At 40.2% G+C, this 16,025-nt stretch overlaps 1 protein-coding gene across 9 annotated transcripts in view; it reads right to left on the bottom strand.

Annotated features, from left to right (window-relative positions):
* IL1RAPL2 (interleukin 1 receptor accessory protein like 2) overlaps positions 1-16,025 on the bottom strand; it is a 390,566-nt gene that overhangs the window by 186,052 nt on the left and 188,489 nt on the right. For all 9 annotated transcript variants that reach the window (XM_069015265.1, XM_069015263.1, XM_069015267.1 and 6 more), the window contains one exon: positions 70-343. In XM_069015265.1, coding sequence (XP_068871366.1) covers positions 70-343 — 274 coding nt within the window. The remainder of the gene's footprint in view (positions 1-69; positions 344-16,025) is intronic.

Genomic DNA, 16,025 nt, shown 5'->3' on the forward strand with positions numbered 1-16,025 from the left:
ATCTAATACTCCATACATTATTAACCAATAATCCCCACATTCTTATTTAGACTTTAACACAATACTCACCTTAGAACACATGTGTAGAAACCACTGTCTTGCAACTCAACCGAGTGAAACCATATGGAATCTTCATCCTTGCTCATCCTAACTTCGGAAAATATAATGGGTTCTTCTAAATCTCCTTTGTTTTTGTACCACATAAGCCTAAGACCTGTGCTTTGGGCCATGCTATAATTAGTTCTGATATAGCTGTAGAAAAGGGCACATTTCACTCGGACTGGTTCACCTGCCAAAGCCATGTATGTCTTGAGATCCACTGACCAGTCAATGCAACCATCAACTGAAAGCAAAACAATAATAAAGAAATATTAGACACAGAAACATTTTTCAATATAGAGGAAGGCAGCTTGGGAAATGCAATACAATACATTAAAAGAAATGGCTTTTGTCATGTGCTGAATTGTTTTAGGGTATATGAAAAACCTAAAGTGGTTATTGGCAAGTAAGTGGTTTCATACACCTTTTTTAATTACATGTAACTGTGAATGTGCAGGCAAGCACACTCAGCTTGCTCAATTCCACTTCTTTAGAATATCATTACTTTCATCCCCAAAACACTAATTCTTTATTAAATAAACCAAATGTTTTGAATCTTAACTACTTGCCTCTGTAAACCAGTTTTGAATTCTCCAGTTCCTTGTTGGAGGAAAATGTACATTGGCATCTGATGCCAAACTTATCCCTTAAAGCTTTTCCATCCACCTCTGTTAATTATGTTATGCAAAAAAATCCCCAAATAACAGATGTCACATTTATAATTGTCTTTTCAAGGCAGTTCCACATAGTTGGGTTTTTTCTCTACAGGCTACTCAAACTGTAGAGATCTGTATTATATACAACAGGATACAATTGCAACATGCTGCCTATGCAATCAAACTTAATACAGGAGTCATACAAATAAGAAAGGACATATTTTGATGTTCTGTTCAGCAAAACCTTTTGAAACAGTTTTCCTGATACTTCACTTTAAAATTAACATACATCAGACAGTTTAATAAAAGATTACTTCTCCCTGCAATTTTTTCTCCCATTGCTATTATCTTAGTTACAATACAGTCCTAGCACATGCACACATATCAACATATCACTTATCAGAGACCTTTTAATTCAATCTTTTTCATTGCTGGAAAAATTATAAGCTTGAAAATCAGTCAAGAATAAAACCAAAGAAAAAGATTTCAAAGGCAGATCATCAAAAGGCATACACAGTACCTAAAGTTAATAGAATTGATTAAATATGGAGCTTTTAGAATTTATTGATCATATTAAGCTACAAGTAAATGAAACCTCTTTACCGTTAATGCAGCACCTCAAATTCAACCAGGTAATTCTCAAGTTGCCTCTTCTGCATTTACAGTATCAATTCTCAAACTATAAATGTTGGATATCCTCAGACACTCTTCATTTCATACACATCATCAATTGCATTCTGTCATCAAGTGATTTTTTAATTTACTTCCTAAACAAAGGTAGTGAGCACAAATTTCTGTACATGGAATATCAGGTCTGGTCCTACTTTTAGTGACTTTTACAGCCTTTAAATTATGTCTACCAAGTTTTCAGGTTACTCTTTAATCATTCAAAAGTAACCGTAATAAATGGAAGGTTTTAATTTTCCCATCACAGTAAATCAGCTTTAATTTTACTGTGATCATGTGAGCCATGCACCTGAACCACATGTTAAACTTGTTGACACTTGTTGGGAAATAGAATTATTGGGATCAATAAAAGAACTGTGCAAGCAATAGGCCTGGAAGTTTTAGGCTTGTGTGTGAGAAAACTTTCCATGGGAAAGTCCCTGTGTGAAGAAAACAAGCAGGCCTGAGAAACAAGAGAGGGAGTGAAAAACTTGCAGCTGTACTATCCGGGAGTGAACGAGGGAGATGAGCACTGAATTCTTTTGATCATAACAAGACTATGGAAGCTTGCCAATGTAAGTCCAATTATGTAGAAATAGAAATGTGTTTTGATAAGCTTTAAGCCACTTAGGAGTTAACAAGCTGGTATACTATATAAGCGCCTTTAGACTGCTAATAAACGGAGTTTTATGGAGTTTGCTCTATCAACCATATTGGTTTGGACTGTTTCTCTCTCCCCCCGCCGGGGCCCGGGCTCCTCGTCCCACTGAGCTTCTAACAGACACTGTCCACTTTCATACTTTTTTTAGACATAAACTTCCATGTAACATCTTGCTGCAAAACAAACTTGTGAAAAGAAGAGCTCAGGAGGGAAGGGAAGCCCATTACTCAAAACATTACTCATGATGGTTTTGACAGGTGAAGGGAGCCTGCAACACCTTTACCCCCAGGGTGTTTCCTGTTCCTGCCCTCCACCCCACAGGCAGGTGCAAAAGCAGCAGCTGGTTGTGCCAGCTGACTTCTTCTTTCTTCATCAAAAAAGCCCCCCAAACCCTTCACCTGAAGTTATGTACACACTGTTCCAGTTAACTTCAATTTTCATTTTCATTCTCATTTTGCTGAAAACATCCTGCTGATTTAAATTAAAATTCATTGCTTTTAATGGCTGCTGTTAATGACATCAACTGAAAGGCCAGCAGCAATTTACTGATGTTCCTTTTCCTTGCTGCTTCCTCTGTGTCCTTCCTCTAACACTTAGTGCCACACACAATAGGACAAGTTTGGATAATCATTATTTGAAAATCCTGTACTGAAGCATTTGTTCTCAGTGAATCTCCTTCAGGTTTATAACATCCTTCACTGTGACCAAAGCTACACATTGTAACTTGAACATGCCCCTGCCGGGACCCCAAGAAACACCTAACTGACCTCCTTCTCTGTGTTGCTGCTGCACAGATATGGGCAACCAGCAGCAGAGCTGGAGAAAGAACCTGGTTCTTCCAGTCCTACACCACCACCCAATCCACTTTTACATTAAATGCCTGGTTCTGACACCATGAATTATTTTATATAGATGACAGGGCTTTTACATTGAGCAGGTATTATTGTAGTCCATACAGTACTTCCTCAGAAAAGCTCTGTGCTTTTTTTAAGTCCTGCTCTTTAGGCTGGTGTGATTTACAATTAAAGAACAGTGCGGAGCTCACAGCTGCCTTCTCTCAGCAAGGGATGTGCAAGGCAATGCTGAGGTCTCCAGATGGCTCATCCCTTATTCTCCAGGACACATAGGTATTTTCAAAGGCACCCTCTCTCCTGTGCTTTAGCAAAGTCACAGAAGCCTAAGTAGGGCCATAAGTTGAACTGAATACGAGTGTCTAGAACTGGAATTTAGATACAAACTAGTTCAGCCAATCTAATTAATTCAGCCAATCTAATTAATTCTGTCACTCTTGTGTCAACCGAATCCTGTCACATCGTCTAAAGCTTTCAAACCTGTGCTGGTTTGGCAAAGTTAAACCACACCAATGAATAACTAACAATGAGACATACATGGAAAGCTTGTGGATCAAGGAGAGCAGTGACAGGTTTTCATTTATTCCACAGAGCAGTCACAATTAGTAGGAGTTCTGTAGTTAGGTACTGACCCAATATGGAAATCCAAATCTGGAAGATGAAAATACCATGCCTCCAATGAAATTTTTCCCATATCCACACCAAACAACTTGTCAAAGCACAGCTCAAACACTAAGCAACCCTCAGTGTCATTCAATTTGCCTCGTCTTCTACTTTCATTTGAAAATTTCTTTTCCCTTCTCATGTGCACTTCTATTCTAATTTCAGAATTTGAGCTGTTGAAGTATAGGAAGCACAGTGGAATAGATGAAAGGCATTTGAAAGGTAATTTACAACCAGGTCACCAGAATGGCTAAAAACCCTCTCCAGCTGCCCCCAGAGGACAATACGGCGGTGGGGCCAGTGCTCTGTTGGCCATTGCCAGCACTCCAGTGGAGGCACCGGACATGGTGACCTGAGCCCAGCATAGCACCTGCATCCCAAAGAAGAAAAGAAAGAAAAGGAAATTTACACTAGAGACTTTTTCCGCCTATTAACAGCATCAGAATGCAAGAATTTGAGCAGCCCAGAGGAGGCTGACCCCAATAGGGAGTGGGTCAGAGGGGGAAGGTGCAGGCAGGCTGCTGCCCATGGCCCTGCCTACCCCAGCTACTCCCCTGTGACAAGTCTCCCTGCAGCAGGCCAGGAGGGTATAATTACAGAGAGAAGAGCACACAGGGAACGGAGCAACCAGTCATTATAGGGCTGGTGACATCTGCGGAGAGGAGAAGTCTCACAGAGCGCCTTGACTAAATCTTAATTATTGAAGAAAGACGGGAGACGACTTTTTCCCCTTGCTCTTTTTTTCTTGTTCAATACACAGTCAAGAATGTTTCCTCTTCTGAAGCTGTAGAGGCTAAAATCTAGGTCAGGCTCCCTGTACTCATAATGGAAGCTGGATTTTTTCCTCTTGCCGTGCTGTCAGTCACTGGAGCGTGAGCATTGTTAGATTCGTTTGGAGTATTCTCCAAGCTGTCATTACAAATGACTGGAGCTGCTTAGGTGGAGTTCAGCACTCCATTATCCAGAACAAAGTTTGCTGTCATTTTTGTTGGGCTGGCTCTCAATATGTAATATAATTAGGTTGGTGAGAAAAAGAATAGCATTAGAGAGGCATTTATTATATAATAAATGTATATATACCATTTCTCTGCTACCCTATAATCACCTGGTAAGTGCCTGACTGAAAGCTCATTCAAATTAAATCCTGTCTATTGTGGATGTACTTTACACACTTCTAATACAGATTTTCTTTTTCATATGTAATTTGGAGCATTAAGAGAATATGGAAAACACTGTCCCATTTTAATCCCAGGTTCCCAAGGAAAAGTGGTTTGCCCATCTATCTTCCCCATCCTCTTAGCATAACTTCTACCCCAGCTGACTAAATTCAATCCGATTGCACAGAATGTCAAAGTGCTCAGGAGAGCTCTCTCCCTCATAGGTGCAAGAGAGCGTCCTATTGCGTCCTCCATGGGCTGGGAAAGACAGCAGCAGTGAACCACAGTACAGCCCCACTGGGCCCATCCCAGTTACCTATCCAGGCTACTGCAACCTGAGCACAGAGTGAATTGAAAATAAAGGTTACAAAACTAATAAGGAAATTATGGATTAAGTTGGCTGACAATAAGTTACTGTACTTTTATGTTAGCAATCACCCAAAGCGTGTATTGCATCTTCTTCCTCAACATTTCCTGGCAATTTTCCATTACTCTTATTTTAAATAAATCTAGTTGTCTAGAGAGTCTAGATGCATTTTAACATGAACCATAATAATTTATGAGCAATTATAGAGGAGCATGTACATCGTCTATGAGTAATTTGTCTTTCTGATTGCTGTCACATGAATAATTTTTTGTACTGCGCATCTGCCTGTTATAATTTTTATAGGGATCTGTCACCTACAGCAATTTATATCATGGCATTGTTAAACATGTTTGCCTACCTTGTTACCTGAAAATCTCATTTTAAATTGAAATAATCTACAAATAAATAATTAAAAAAAAATACACTAGCTAATGCATTACATTTATTGCTCTGCAAAGCAGGCAATGCTTGTGACTGTAGGTACAGCCAGAAATAAAACCACCATTCCTCTAATAAAGAGTTATATTGTTATATATATATATCTTAGCTGTAGAACAGCAGAGTCCAGGAACTGATATCCATCATGCTCAGGGTTTGCAGACACATAGCAATGATAGATGCACTCCATTAAGAATTGCCAAAGAGAGATGCAAATTTTTTAGAGTCTTAAAGGGGAGAAATCAATTACAGCCTATGAATTTTTGGCAACTTGGTATTTTCAGACTTTCATTCTGCAGAAAAGGGAACATGCCCTGCATTTGAGCACACAGAGTAAAACCTTTAGCAGCTTTGGCTGGACATGATCTCAAGGGTCAGGGTCACCATATGTAATTGGTTTCACATCTCTGGATTTTTGGCTGCACTGTGCTAATGCTGCTGCAGTGCTTGCAGACCTCTGCCAGCTTCTCATCACAGCCTGGCACTGCCATTTGAGACCTGAATATCAGCAGAACCCAGTGTGTGTCCCATCTCTTCCCAGAGCCTTTCCCTGCTCCTCACACCATGAACCACTGGGCACCTGAGCTGCCTTAAAAACTGACAGCAACCACCACACCCTTCTGAGTATTCTTTAAATACTCCAGTGCTCAGAGACACATTTGCTGGTCAGAGAACACATTGCAAGTAACACACTCTCTTGACCACTTTGTGCACTGTTCAATAGCATGGATGTTACCTTCAAAGCAGGGTGAGATCTCTGTGTGTGGAGTTCCCTCATCTTAGCTGACCGACCAAACTGGATGGTGAAAGGACACTCTCATAACTGTTAATAAAAACTCACTCTACTGAGAGACATCTGAGCTGGTATCTCTGACATGAAGAGCAAGTTACCTGGCTTTACAGGGGAGAAGAAGAAGCCCATGCTGGCAATGCTCTAAGAGGAAGTGGAGGGTAACATTGCCCAGAAGCAGAGGAGCAATTGCTAAGAGCGGGCAGGAAGGGGAGGAAGGGGAAGTTCAGGTAAAGTGTCTGCCATGTCTCTTTTCTGTGAGTATTACCCTTCTTTGAATCAAGTAGACTCTAGGTTTTGACTCTATGTCCATGTTTTAAAGTACACTTTAGAAAAAAATCATAGTTTTCTCCTGAGGGACACAAAATCAAAAAACGTATCTGTTGGAGATAAGATCACTTAGAAAACAACCAATCTTGAGCAAAAACAAGTTTATCATGGTTCAAGATGGGTGAATTTTGCCATGCTTCTCCTACAACCCTGTTAACAACTCTCACTAATTCATTTCTATGACAGTAACACCTTGTTTCAGCAATAACCAAGATTATTTTGCTGTAGAAACACAACATCTAAGAATAGGATCACTCACAGACTTTGCAGTTTTTCTACTCTGATCTCATTTTCTAATTACTATCCAGAAAGAATTAGACTATTCAAACTCACTGGTGAACAGGTTTGGGATTTTGAAGGCACGTAAAAGTGCAAATATTCCAAAATTCCTAAGTCAAGTAATGATGCGTGCAAAAAATCTTCATTAAATTTAGCAACGTGCAAATGTTTCTCCAAATCTGGGCCAAAAATAAGGAAAAGTGCATTTAAATGTCCTTATACGCTACCTAATTTTTTTTTCCAAATTTTGATCAAAGCTTCAAATTTCTGTAGGAAGGACTAAAAGGTTTTTAAGACTTGTGTATGCTTCATTTTTTTGACCAGCTTTTCTTATAATCCACAGCTAAACAACCCAACTCAAATGTCAAATATTCCAGCCGAACACTCATCATTTCTTTTGAGGTCAAACTCACTGTAAATATATACTGCCAGAGGTTCAAATCACCACAGATTGCTCTGCCCTGAATTACATATGCATATGGAGCCAGGAGCATTTTAGCCTTGTATTGAAAATGCAAAAGAAAGAACATACTGGTAGATCACCAAAATTCTCTAGGGAGAGAAAAAACCCTGAACAAAGTCTCAGCTTCCAGGAGCGATGGCATATTAATGAGGTCGAGGCTTAGAAATTATACTTGAAGAATGAAAATGCTGTGGCAGCATCAGTAGAAGTGACTGGACAGCGGCATTTCATCTGCAGCACTTGTCAGAGCCAGCTTTTCAGGTGGCACCTTATCACAGGGGTTTTCTGGAATGCTTCCTGATGGAGAGAAGAGCAAATCACAGCTGTCAGGTTAAGATTTTGCTGGAGACAGGGAGGTCTGAGACACATTCTGTGAGGGAAAGAAAATCCCTGTTCTCGTCATATTCTTTGCTACCTCTTCCAAGTCAGATGTTCCCAGAGACAGATGGAACCTGAAGTACCCTTCCAAAGCTGTGTTCTTTGTGTTGAGCTGATCGCTCTGCTGAGCACAGAGAAAGAGACGGGGAGGGCACTAACGCAACTCTTTAAAATGCAGCATATTTACCCTAAAAATGAGTATTTGGTGACCTTGATCTCCTAATCACTTCAATATCTGGCAGGTTTTTAAAGAGCCTGTGTTGAAGTAAACAGTAAAGAAATTGGAACTTATAAAAGAGCTTTGGTTTAAAATATTCAGTGTAATGCCTTGATTCTCTGCAGCTGTCACCACATTAGAAAACAATGTAAAAGCCACCTTGAAAATGAACAGCAGTAGAGCCAGGACATGAACAATAAAGAAATCATACTTCATGGGTTCATGCTTTCATGTATTTTGTGAAGTCCCAGACATGGGTTCAAGGCATGTGCCCCAGCCTGTCCTGCCTTCTCAGCCCCACCACCACTGCCTGACCCCCACCCTTCCCACTCCAGTTCCCCTCCTGCAATGGGGCAGCAGATTTGGAAGAGCTGTAGGAAAGGTCATTGACAAATCTCCTGCCTCTCCCCAGCCTCCCTCTTTGCTTCAAGGCACTAAAGCCAAGTGGGTGATGATCTGCAGCAAACGAGGTATCCAAACCACTAAACTTCTTTTCTTCTTTGAGGATCTATAAATTAATACCCATTTCTTCAAAGACAGCCATGAAATAACATGATTAAATTAGCACCAACTAGCAAGGGAACATTATTTTAAGCATGGAAAGTATGTTGCTCTAGATTGAAGTGGCCAGATCAGATACGGGACATTTACAGCTGCTTCTTGGACTGAAAAGTAACAAAATTTTCCTGTTTAAATCCTAAAATTTAAATTCCATAAATGAACAACTCAGACAACCAAAAAGTCAGTGCAAACACAGGTATGAACTCAAAGACTTTAAATTAGTGTTCATCCAGCTCTGAAATCCATCTGAAGATGGGTTTTTCTTTTCTCATACTGTCCACAAAATCTAGTTAACAAAAATACTTCCCTTTTCCAAGCTTCAAAACAGGGGAAAAAAGTAATTTTTTTCTAGCATGTCGTACAGTGGATGTTGCCATTTTTGTTAGCTCTTTGGATTCCTGAGGGAATTAATGAATGATGGAAAAACTCAAAGAGAGATTTCCCAGCACTTCTGATACTTCTTTGGTGCACAGAACTATATTCAGACAAAGGAGATAGAAAGAAAGAAGAATGAGTATCTAAGGGAGAACAGTAACTGATACCAATAACAAGTAAAACAGAATGAAAATATTTCTTTGCATTTATAAATAAAAGTTTTATCCTAACAAGATTTCGGGTAAGGAGCAACACACTGAAGACACACTTTATACCTGAAGGAATATGCATTTAATATTTTAAGTGCTGTTGACTACACATGAGCTCTTTAAGGACACTCTCTAAGACAGTTTCAATATTCTCCAGCCAACCACATTAACCACGTAAACTTTCACAAAGCTCTATTTTCATGTCTTTAGCACCGTGCAAACTTTGGGAACAAAGCTGAATTTATCTCAATAATTGATGAGCCTCTTTTCATTAGTTCCTTTGAATAAAGTTACTGAAGGTAAAGTAAATGAAAACTAGCTCCCAGACCAGGCAGTTGCAGTCTCAAGTAATCACACAATTAGAAAACTCTATATCCACTGCTTGTTATTCCCAGAAGGGAGTTGTAGGAAACAATTGTGAATAACAAGAATTTAAAATTAAAGAGAATGAACCTCTATTAACTAGGTAGCCCCTGTGGGGTAGGAGAACTGGTGTACATGCACAAGATTATTTTATCTCACATCTGTTTTTCAAGTATGTGGACAGCTTGAATTGGATTACCTGCTCTGAGGGCACAGTACTTTTGAGTTTGAATTAGGTTAGGAAGATGGACTCCATGTTGAATACACAGGGATAAATTAATTTCTTCCACTGTCTGTAGAGGGGAATCCTTAAGAGACACAGTTCTGCTCTAAGAGCTCCTACCACATCTCACCTGTGTCAGAGGAAGAGTGCTTGACAGGAAAAGAGAGCAAGGAGACTATCAAAAGAGCCCACCACCAGAGGAAAGCAGGACTGAGTTATTCCTGGGGATGATCTCCATGGTGTTTGTGCAAGGTTTAAGCAATCATTTACTGGGACACCTCAGCAGGGACATTTCTGGTAACCCAAATTCCCCATCTACCATGGGCAACTGGTGCCTAAACCAATGCTCCTGCCTGTCCCATACAGCCAACTATGCCATCATCCCGGGTCTTGGAGCGGAGCCAGATTCCAGACTTCCAGGGGTCTCTTCCAACCCACCTGACCCTATGGTTTGTCCTACCACCAACACAGCCCTTCACAGTTCACAGACACATAAAGGGAGCCTTTCTCACAAATATCCAGATCTTGGTGCACACATGCACTACCCAACTCCTTAATCATTTATTTTCTAGCTTACAAAGATGCAATCAATCCACCACAAGATTACCAAATGCTTTAAAAAACTGGTTCCCCATCATAAACACACTGGGTAAAATGAATGTTTTGGGGCTTGGATGTCTATAAAGTACTGGATGAACACATAGCAATGTAAAAAAAAAAAAGAAGAGAGAATGCCCAATTTTCAATCAGGACATGCATATGAATAGAAGGGAACAAGTCAAGTTCATCTTAATTTACTTGCAACAAATAACTAGCTTTGGTCATTTGCTTTGACTCTACACATCTACCTTTGGATATTTACACATATTTGCCATTTTACAACTGCTGTGCCATTCTTCCTGTTATCTGGCACAGATAATTTCAGCTGCAGTGAGCCAATTAGCATTTCCACTTGCATGACAGGAGGACCTCTGTTTGAAAAGGTTGTGACCCACACTCTAACCTAGGTTGTAATTCCTCCTCTTATTTTAATTCATTACCTGTATGTATGCAGCAGAATTTAAATAGGAAACCCTCCTGACTGCAGAACACACTAGATTGCATTTCAGTAAAATGAACATTCACAAATCAGAAGAGTATTTGCTTTTATAGGATAGTCATGAATAGAAGTCTTAGTGGGTTATTTGATTAAAATATGTCTGTAAGTGATGAATTATGAAATGCTTTCAAAATGAGATATTTTTAAACATTAAACATTGTTCTTAAGACTTGTTTCTATTTAAAATAAACAAACAGGGTTATCCTAATTGCAAGTCATTATAATTATATGTAAAAAAGAAAAATTAAGGACGATAGAAAAATGAGCCATTACAAGAGCTACCTGTGCTACAGACGTGTCTCTCTAGGTAAAGTGGCAATGCAGTGCTGTGCTCTGGAACACAGTGTGGCACATTTGCTTAGGAACACCTTTACATTTACATAGCTGTTGTCTAAAAGCTGCCAATTGCAACATCCTGCAGCATTGCATCCACCGGCAGCCCCTCACCTTCAATGAAAACAAGGGTCCTGTTGATGGGACCACATCCACCTCCTTTTCTGAAAAAAAGGCCTTGTGGGGGACTGCCATCACAGCCCCCCATGGCCTGCCAGTTCCCCAAATCCCCACCCATGTCCAGATGAGTTGTGAGCAGTGACTCCGAGCAGGACTGGTCACCAGTACCACGACTACTCTCAAGTTCCCATTCCTAAGAACTTGCTTCTCCCTTGCCCCAGAGATCATCCCTTGCTGGGGTAGAGGGGCCCTTTTGTCATCACTGGGTCTGCAACTCCCCATATGGTCCCATTCCCAAGGACTTCATCCTATTTCCAATCATTTTCCAAAGTCTTTACTCAGGAGATTCAGAGCAGAGGCAATACTGACCGAAACCCCACAAACACTGTCCCTGCTTCAAGCTGACACAAAGCATTGACTATTTTTAAGTGAGAACCATCATAAAGCAGACAGACCCCAAACCAGCCCAGTCTACAGCCTTCTCCCTCACACTTCCCTGTAACTTCATGAGCCAGAAACAAAACTCAACAGGAACATTTCATTTATTAGTAAGCAAAAGCAACAAACTGCAAATACTTCATTACTAATACATCATTTGCTCAGAACAGCACAAAACAAACAGGTCTGTGTTTTATTCATGGGCCTCCTGTCATCCTCAATGGCGCCAACTCGCTGCAAAACATGCAGCTGCTGCCTGTTCCACTGAAAAGGGATGGGAAGATGGAGATGTTTGAGCTCCAGGGCTGAGGCTGAGCAAAGGTGGGAGTTGGGGATATGGGAGGGGAGCTGGCCTCAGGTCTTACTTTGGATGCCAACACATCCTCCAAGTGGGACACTGCCCTGCAGTCCCCTCATCCATCAGCATGTTATTAAATCATCACAGTGCAACGGTAAAAGGCACCTCTGAAACTTGTCATAAAAACCTCCACCTGAGCTACTGCTAAACCAGAAAAATTTCATAACTGGAGCAACATGTTTAATTAATGTCTCTCCACTGGTTACCCAATACTCAGTAAGCAATGTGGAGACTGCTCATTTGCTCACTTACTCCCAGTTTCTTACCCTAACCCACATTCCATCATTTCCTGTACCAGCCTTGGGAATTGACTGCCATGACAGCTTGAAGACAACTGTTTTAGTAATATTTTAAAATTATTAATATGGCAAAGCACGGAGGTGACTAAACCTGGATTGGCCACTGGAAGGATCACCCCAAAGAAAACCATTATGTTTTCCACTTAAGAAACCCTGCTTTGAAACATGGAAAATCAGTACTTCAGTTCTTATACAGAAAAAAATTCACAGGGATTAGGGAAGACAGAACAGAAATGCAAAGCTGGATCCCTTCTTTTTCCATCCATCCATCCATCCATCCATCCATCCATCCATCCATCCATCCATCCATCCATCCATCCATCCATCTTCATAGAGAAGGGGCTCATTTCCAAGCCTGGTTGAAGCTATCTCAGTAAGTTTGAGGGGCTGCAAATGCTCAGTGCCTGGGGGACTCCCATCCCTGCTCAGGGCAGCCAGGCTGTCCCTGCTCCTTTCAGAGGGCTCCTTCCTCCCACGTCAAGGCTGGGGCTCTCCTGCCCGCTGGTCCCTGATCCTTCCCTCACTGCTCCTGCTAAACCCAAGTAGAATTCAGCAAACAGTGGGGAAGTTTCCCAGTGGGGAAGCTGGAGAAGGGAGGGAGGATTAATTATGACACACAGTGTTGTGAGTGGATGCATTCCCAATTAAAAATGCTCTATTTAATTCAACTCAATTTTATTATTGTTTTGACGGTATTATTTTTTTCAGCTCACAATGCCAGATTTTTCAATTGAGATGACAGAACTGTCATCTGTCCAGCTTTACATCTGAAGGAAGAGGAAAATGACTGTTCCCAGCTGGAGAAAAAAGCACACAGGAGGCATGTGACCGCAGGGTAGGGATTTTGGGTACAGACAGGGAAGTGAAGTGAGAGGTGTCTGACAGACTAAGATGTGTTACTGGGGCACAAAAAAAAAAAAAAAGGCACTTTGAATCTGCTCTTATCAAGGTTAAAGCAGAATTTAATGGCAGAAAATCATTTTTGTTTTCACAAGATACAGGGTCCAGCCTCAGAGGTGTGGATGGCATCCAGATCCCACGGAGATCAGTGCACCCCACACAACCTCTGTGTCCTGCAGCACTGGGGGACAACACGACTGGGAGCACGTCCCTACAGCAAACCCTCTTTGTGAGAGGGGAAGAAGAATAAAACAGAGAGGCTCTGTTAGAAGCAGGCGTATGAATCAGAAATAGAGATGCAGGCATCATGCAAACTATGTTAAGGGAACAGCTGATAAAGAGGACTTCGTCAAAGATGAAGACTGTCTGGTGTATTTCTGTTAGAAATAAGACTATCACAAACACAATCATATTTTTTCATGTGTCACTTGTGAAATAAATGATACTTCACTGAGGTTGACAGTGTAAGAAATGCAATTAGAATGATTTGCATATTAAAGACATTATTGTGTCTTCACTGTAAATATTTCCATCATGACGACTTTGAACAGAATCTTTGCAAACAGAAATATAAATATCCTCATGCCAGATTTCACATAATCTGAAATCATGTTGTGTCAAATTGTCAATTTTAAGAATTCTCCTAAGCCATTACAAATCTCATTTTAATCTCTCCAAAGACTCATCTGCTTTTACATAATTGAAAATAACCACTGTTTGTAATGTGTTAATTTTGATGTGTAGTGAGTAACATGGTGCCAGAACCCTTCTAGCCATTGTTTTGAAAAACTGTACCAAGCTTTCCCTCTCCAGACTGCCCAGGGCTTCATAAACCTTTACAGTGCAATTTTTTTGTTATTAATATTAAATATTCCAAAGTATGTCATCAAAATCATGAGAGTTGGATTTTCTTCCTCTTTCCTAGGACTGATTAGTGTGTCCTCAGTAAGAAAGATAAGCAAATACAACCTCATTAACGAGGTACGAACTTTAGATAACAAAAAGCACCACTAATAGCCCAATTGCTATTGAACTGCTTCTCCTCTTAGAAGAGACAAATCTACACAGCAGGAATCACGGACCCTGCACTTCTTCGCTTCTATTTGCATATATTTAAAAATAGTCTTGGCACTTCAGAGAGCACGGATAACATGAAGGATGTGACGGATGACAGTAGTGTTCCACCAGACCCAGACCAACACACATGCAAAAGCAGGCATGGACAAAGGGGACTGGGGTTACAAGAATATGGTACAAGAAAACTGACTTTCAATCTGGTTTTGCAAACTCTACATTAATTAGGAAAGGATTACTCAAACACCCATGCATCTCCAAACTTTGTGCTGGGAAAACCATTTACTGCTAAATCACAAGTGTAGGCTGCATGCTAAATATTCTGAAATTTTGGTTCTCTAAATTACTGTTAACCCAACATTATTCCTGTCTACCTTGGGTTTTTAAATGGAATTACATATAGCCTGCAGCTCCAAACCTAAATGAAAAATGTAGCTCCAATTGAACCTTAGGGAAAAAAGACAGAAGTTAATGAGATTTAAATTGGTAACAGCCAAAGCTTTTCCTTAAAGAAAACATTATTGATTTTAAAGAGCTACCTAATGAAAAAGAATAGCACTCATTTAAGACTTTGCATGAACTACATTAAGAGTTTCATTTGTAATAATAAATAAGGATGTGCTTTACAGTGCAATTAATCAGCAAAATTTATGTACATATTTTTATGAGTTAACTACACATTCCCTAAGCCCTAAATCACAGTTTTGGGTGAACTGTTCATGGTAGCAAAGAAATTATAATTTCTAAGGCCCAGACTGTGAAGATAATTAAGTACCAGTTCCCTATAAAACACCTATACAGCTTCTGGGTTTATAATTTATTCTTCATTTGAAAAATGGAAATGCATACTGTTTCCCGTTATTCCTTATTAAAAAATGTTTCTATTTTAAGTAACTGATTTTTGGAAAAATTCTCCTCCTATGAATGCTCTGCAGCTTTATACACTATGAAAGAAAAAATATTATTGCCAGGAAAGGCAATACATGGACTCTTTGTAAATTCCCTGATAGGCAGGAAATTTGTTGAGCTACTGGTTTTCATATATTTTCATTCAAACATAATTTTATACGATCACAAGATACTTCATTATATCAGTACAATTCAGGAATAAAATACTGTGATCCTTTGACATTTAAATATGGAACACTGGTGATCATGCACAGTTTCTTCTCTGAGAACTTCTGAGAAAAGAGATGAAGTGCAAGGTCCCCCAAGCAAGTTTCAAATTACTTTTAAACCCAACTACTTGTGCAAAAAGTAAACATGCCTGGAACCAGTCCAAACATAATTTCACCTCATAATTAATTAAAGCTCCAGACAAAGCCCATCAGAACAACAGGAACATTTAGTTCATTTGCTGAGATACCTGGAAGTGCTAAAACTTTAAACTCCATAAATTGCTAAATTCCCTCACAGATGTTGAAACCAAGCTCACCGGGGGGAACCCTAAGCCCCCTGCCTGGTTCCTCAGCTCCCACCCTGGGAGGTACCTGCTCAGATTCACTGTTTAAGCCATAGAGCTGCATGGCAGCACCTCACAGGGCTGTCAGTGTGTTGCCTGCTCACACACAGAATGACCTCCATCTGCTACTGATGACCAACAGTGGTGTTTAATTCCCCACCAGCTCTAAAGATGACATTTCTCTCTAACAGCAAAC

This window comes from Aphelocoma coerulescens, chromosome 4A, assembly GCF_041296385.1.
Source record: "Aphelocoma coerulescens isolate FSJ_1873_10779 chromosome 4A, UR_Acoe_1.0, whole genome shotgun sequence".
NCBI classification, from domain to species: Eukaryota; Metazoa; Chordata; class Aves; order Passeriformes; family Corvidae; genus Aphelocoma; species Aphelocoma coerulescens.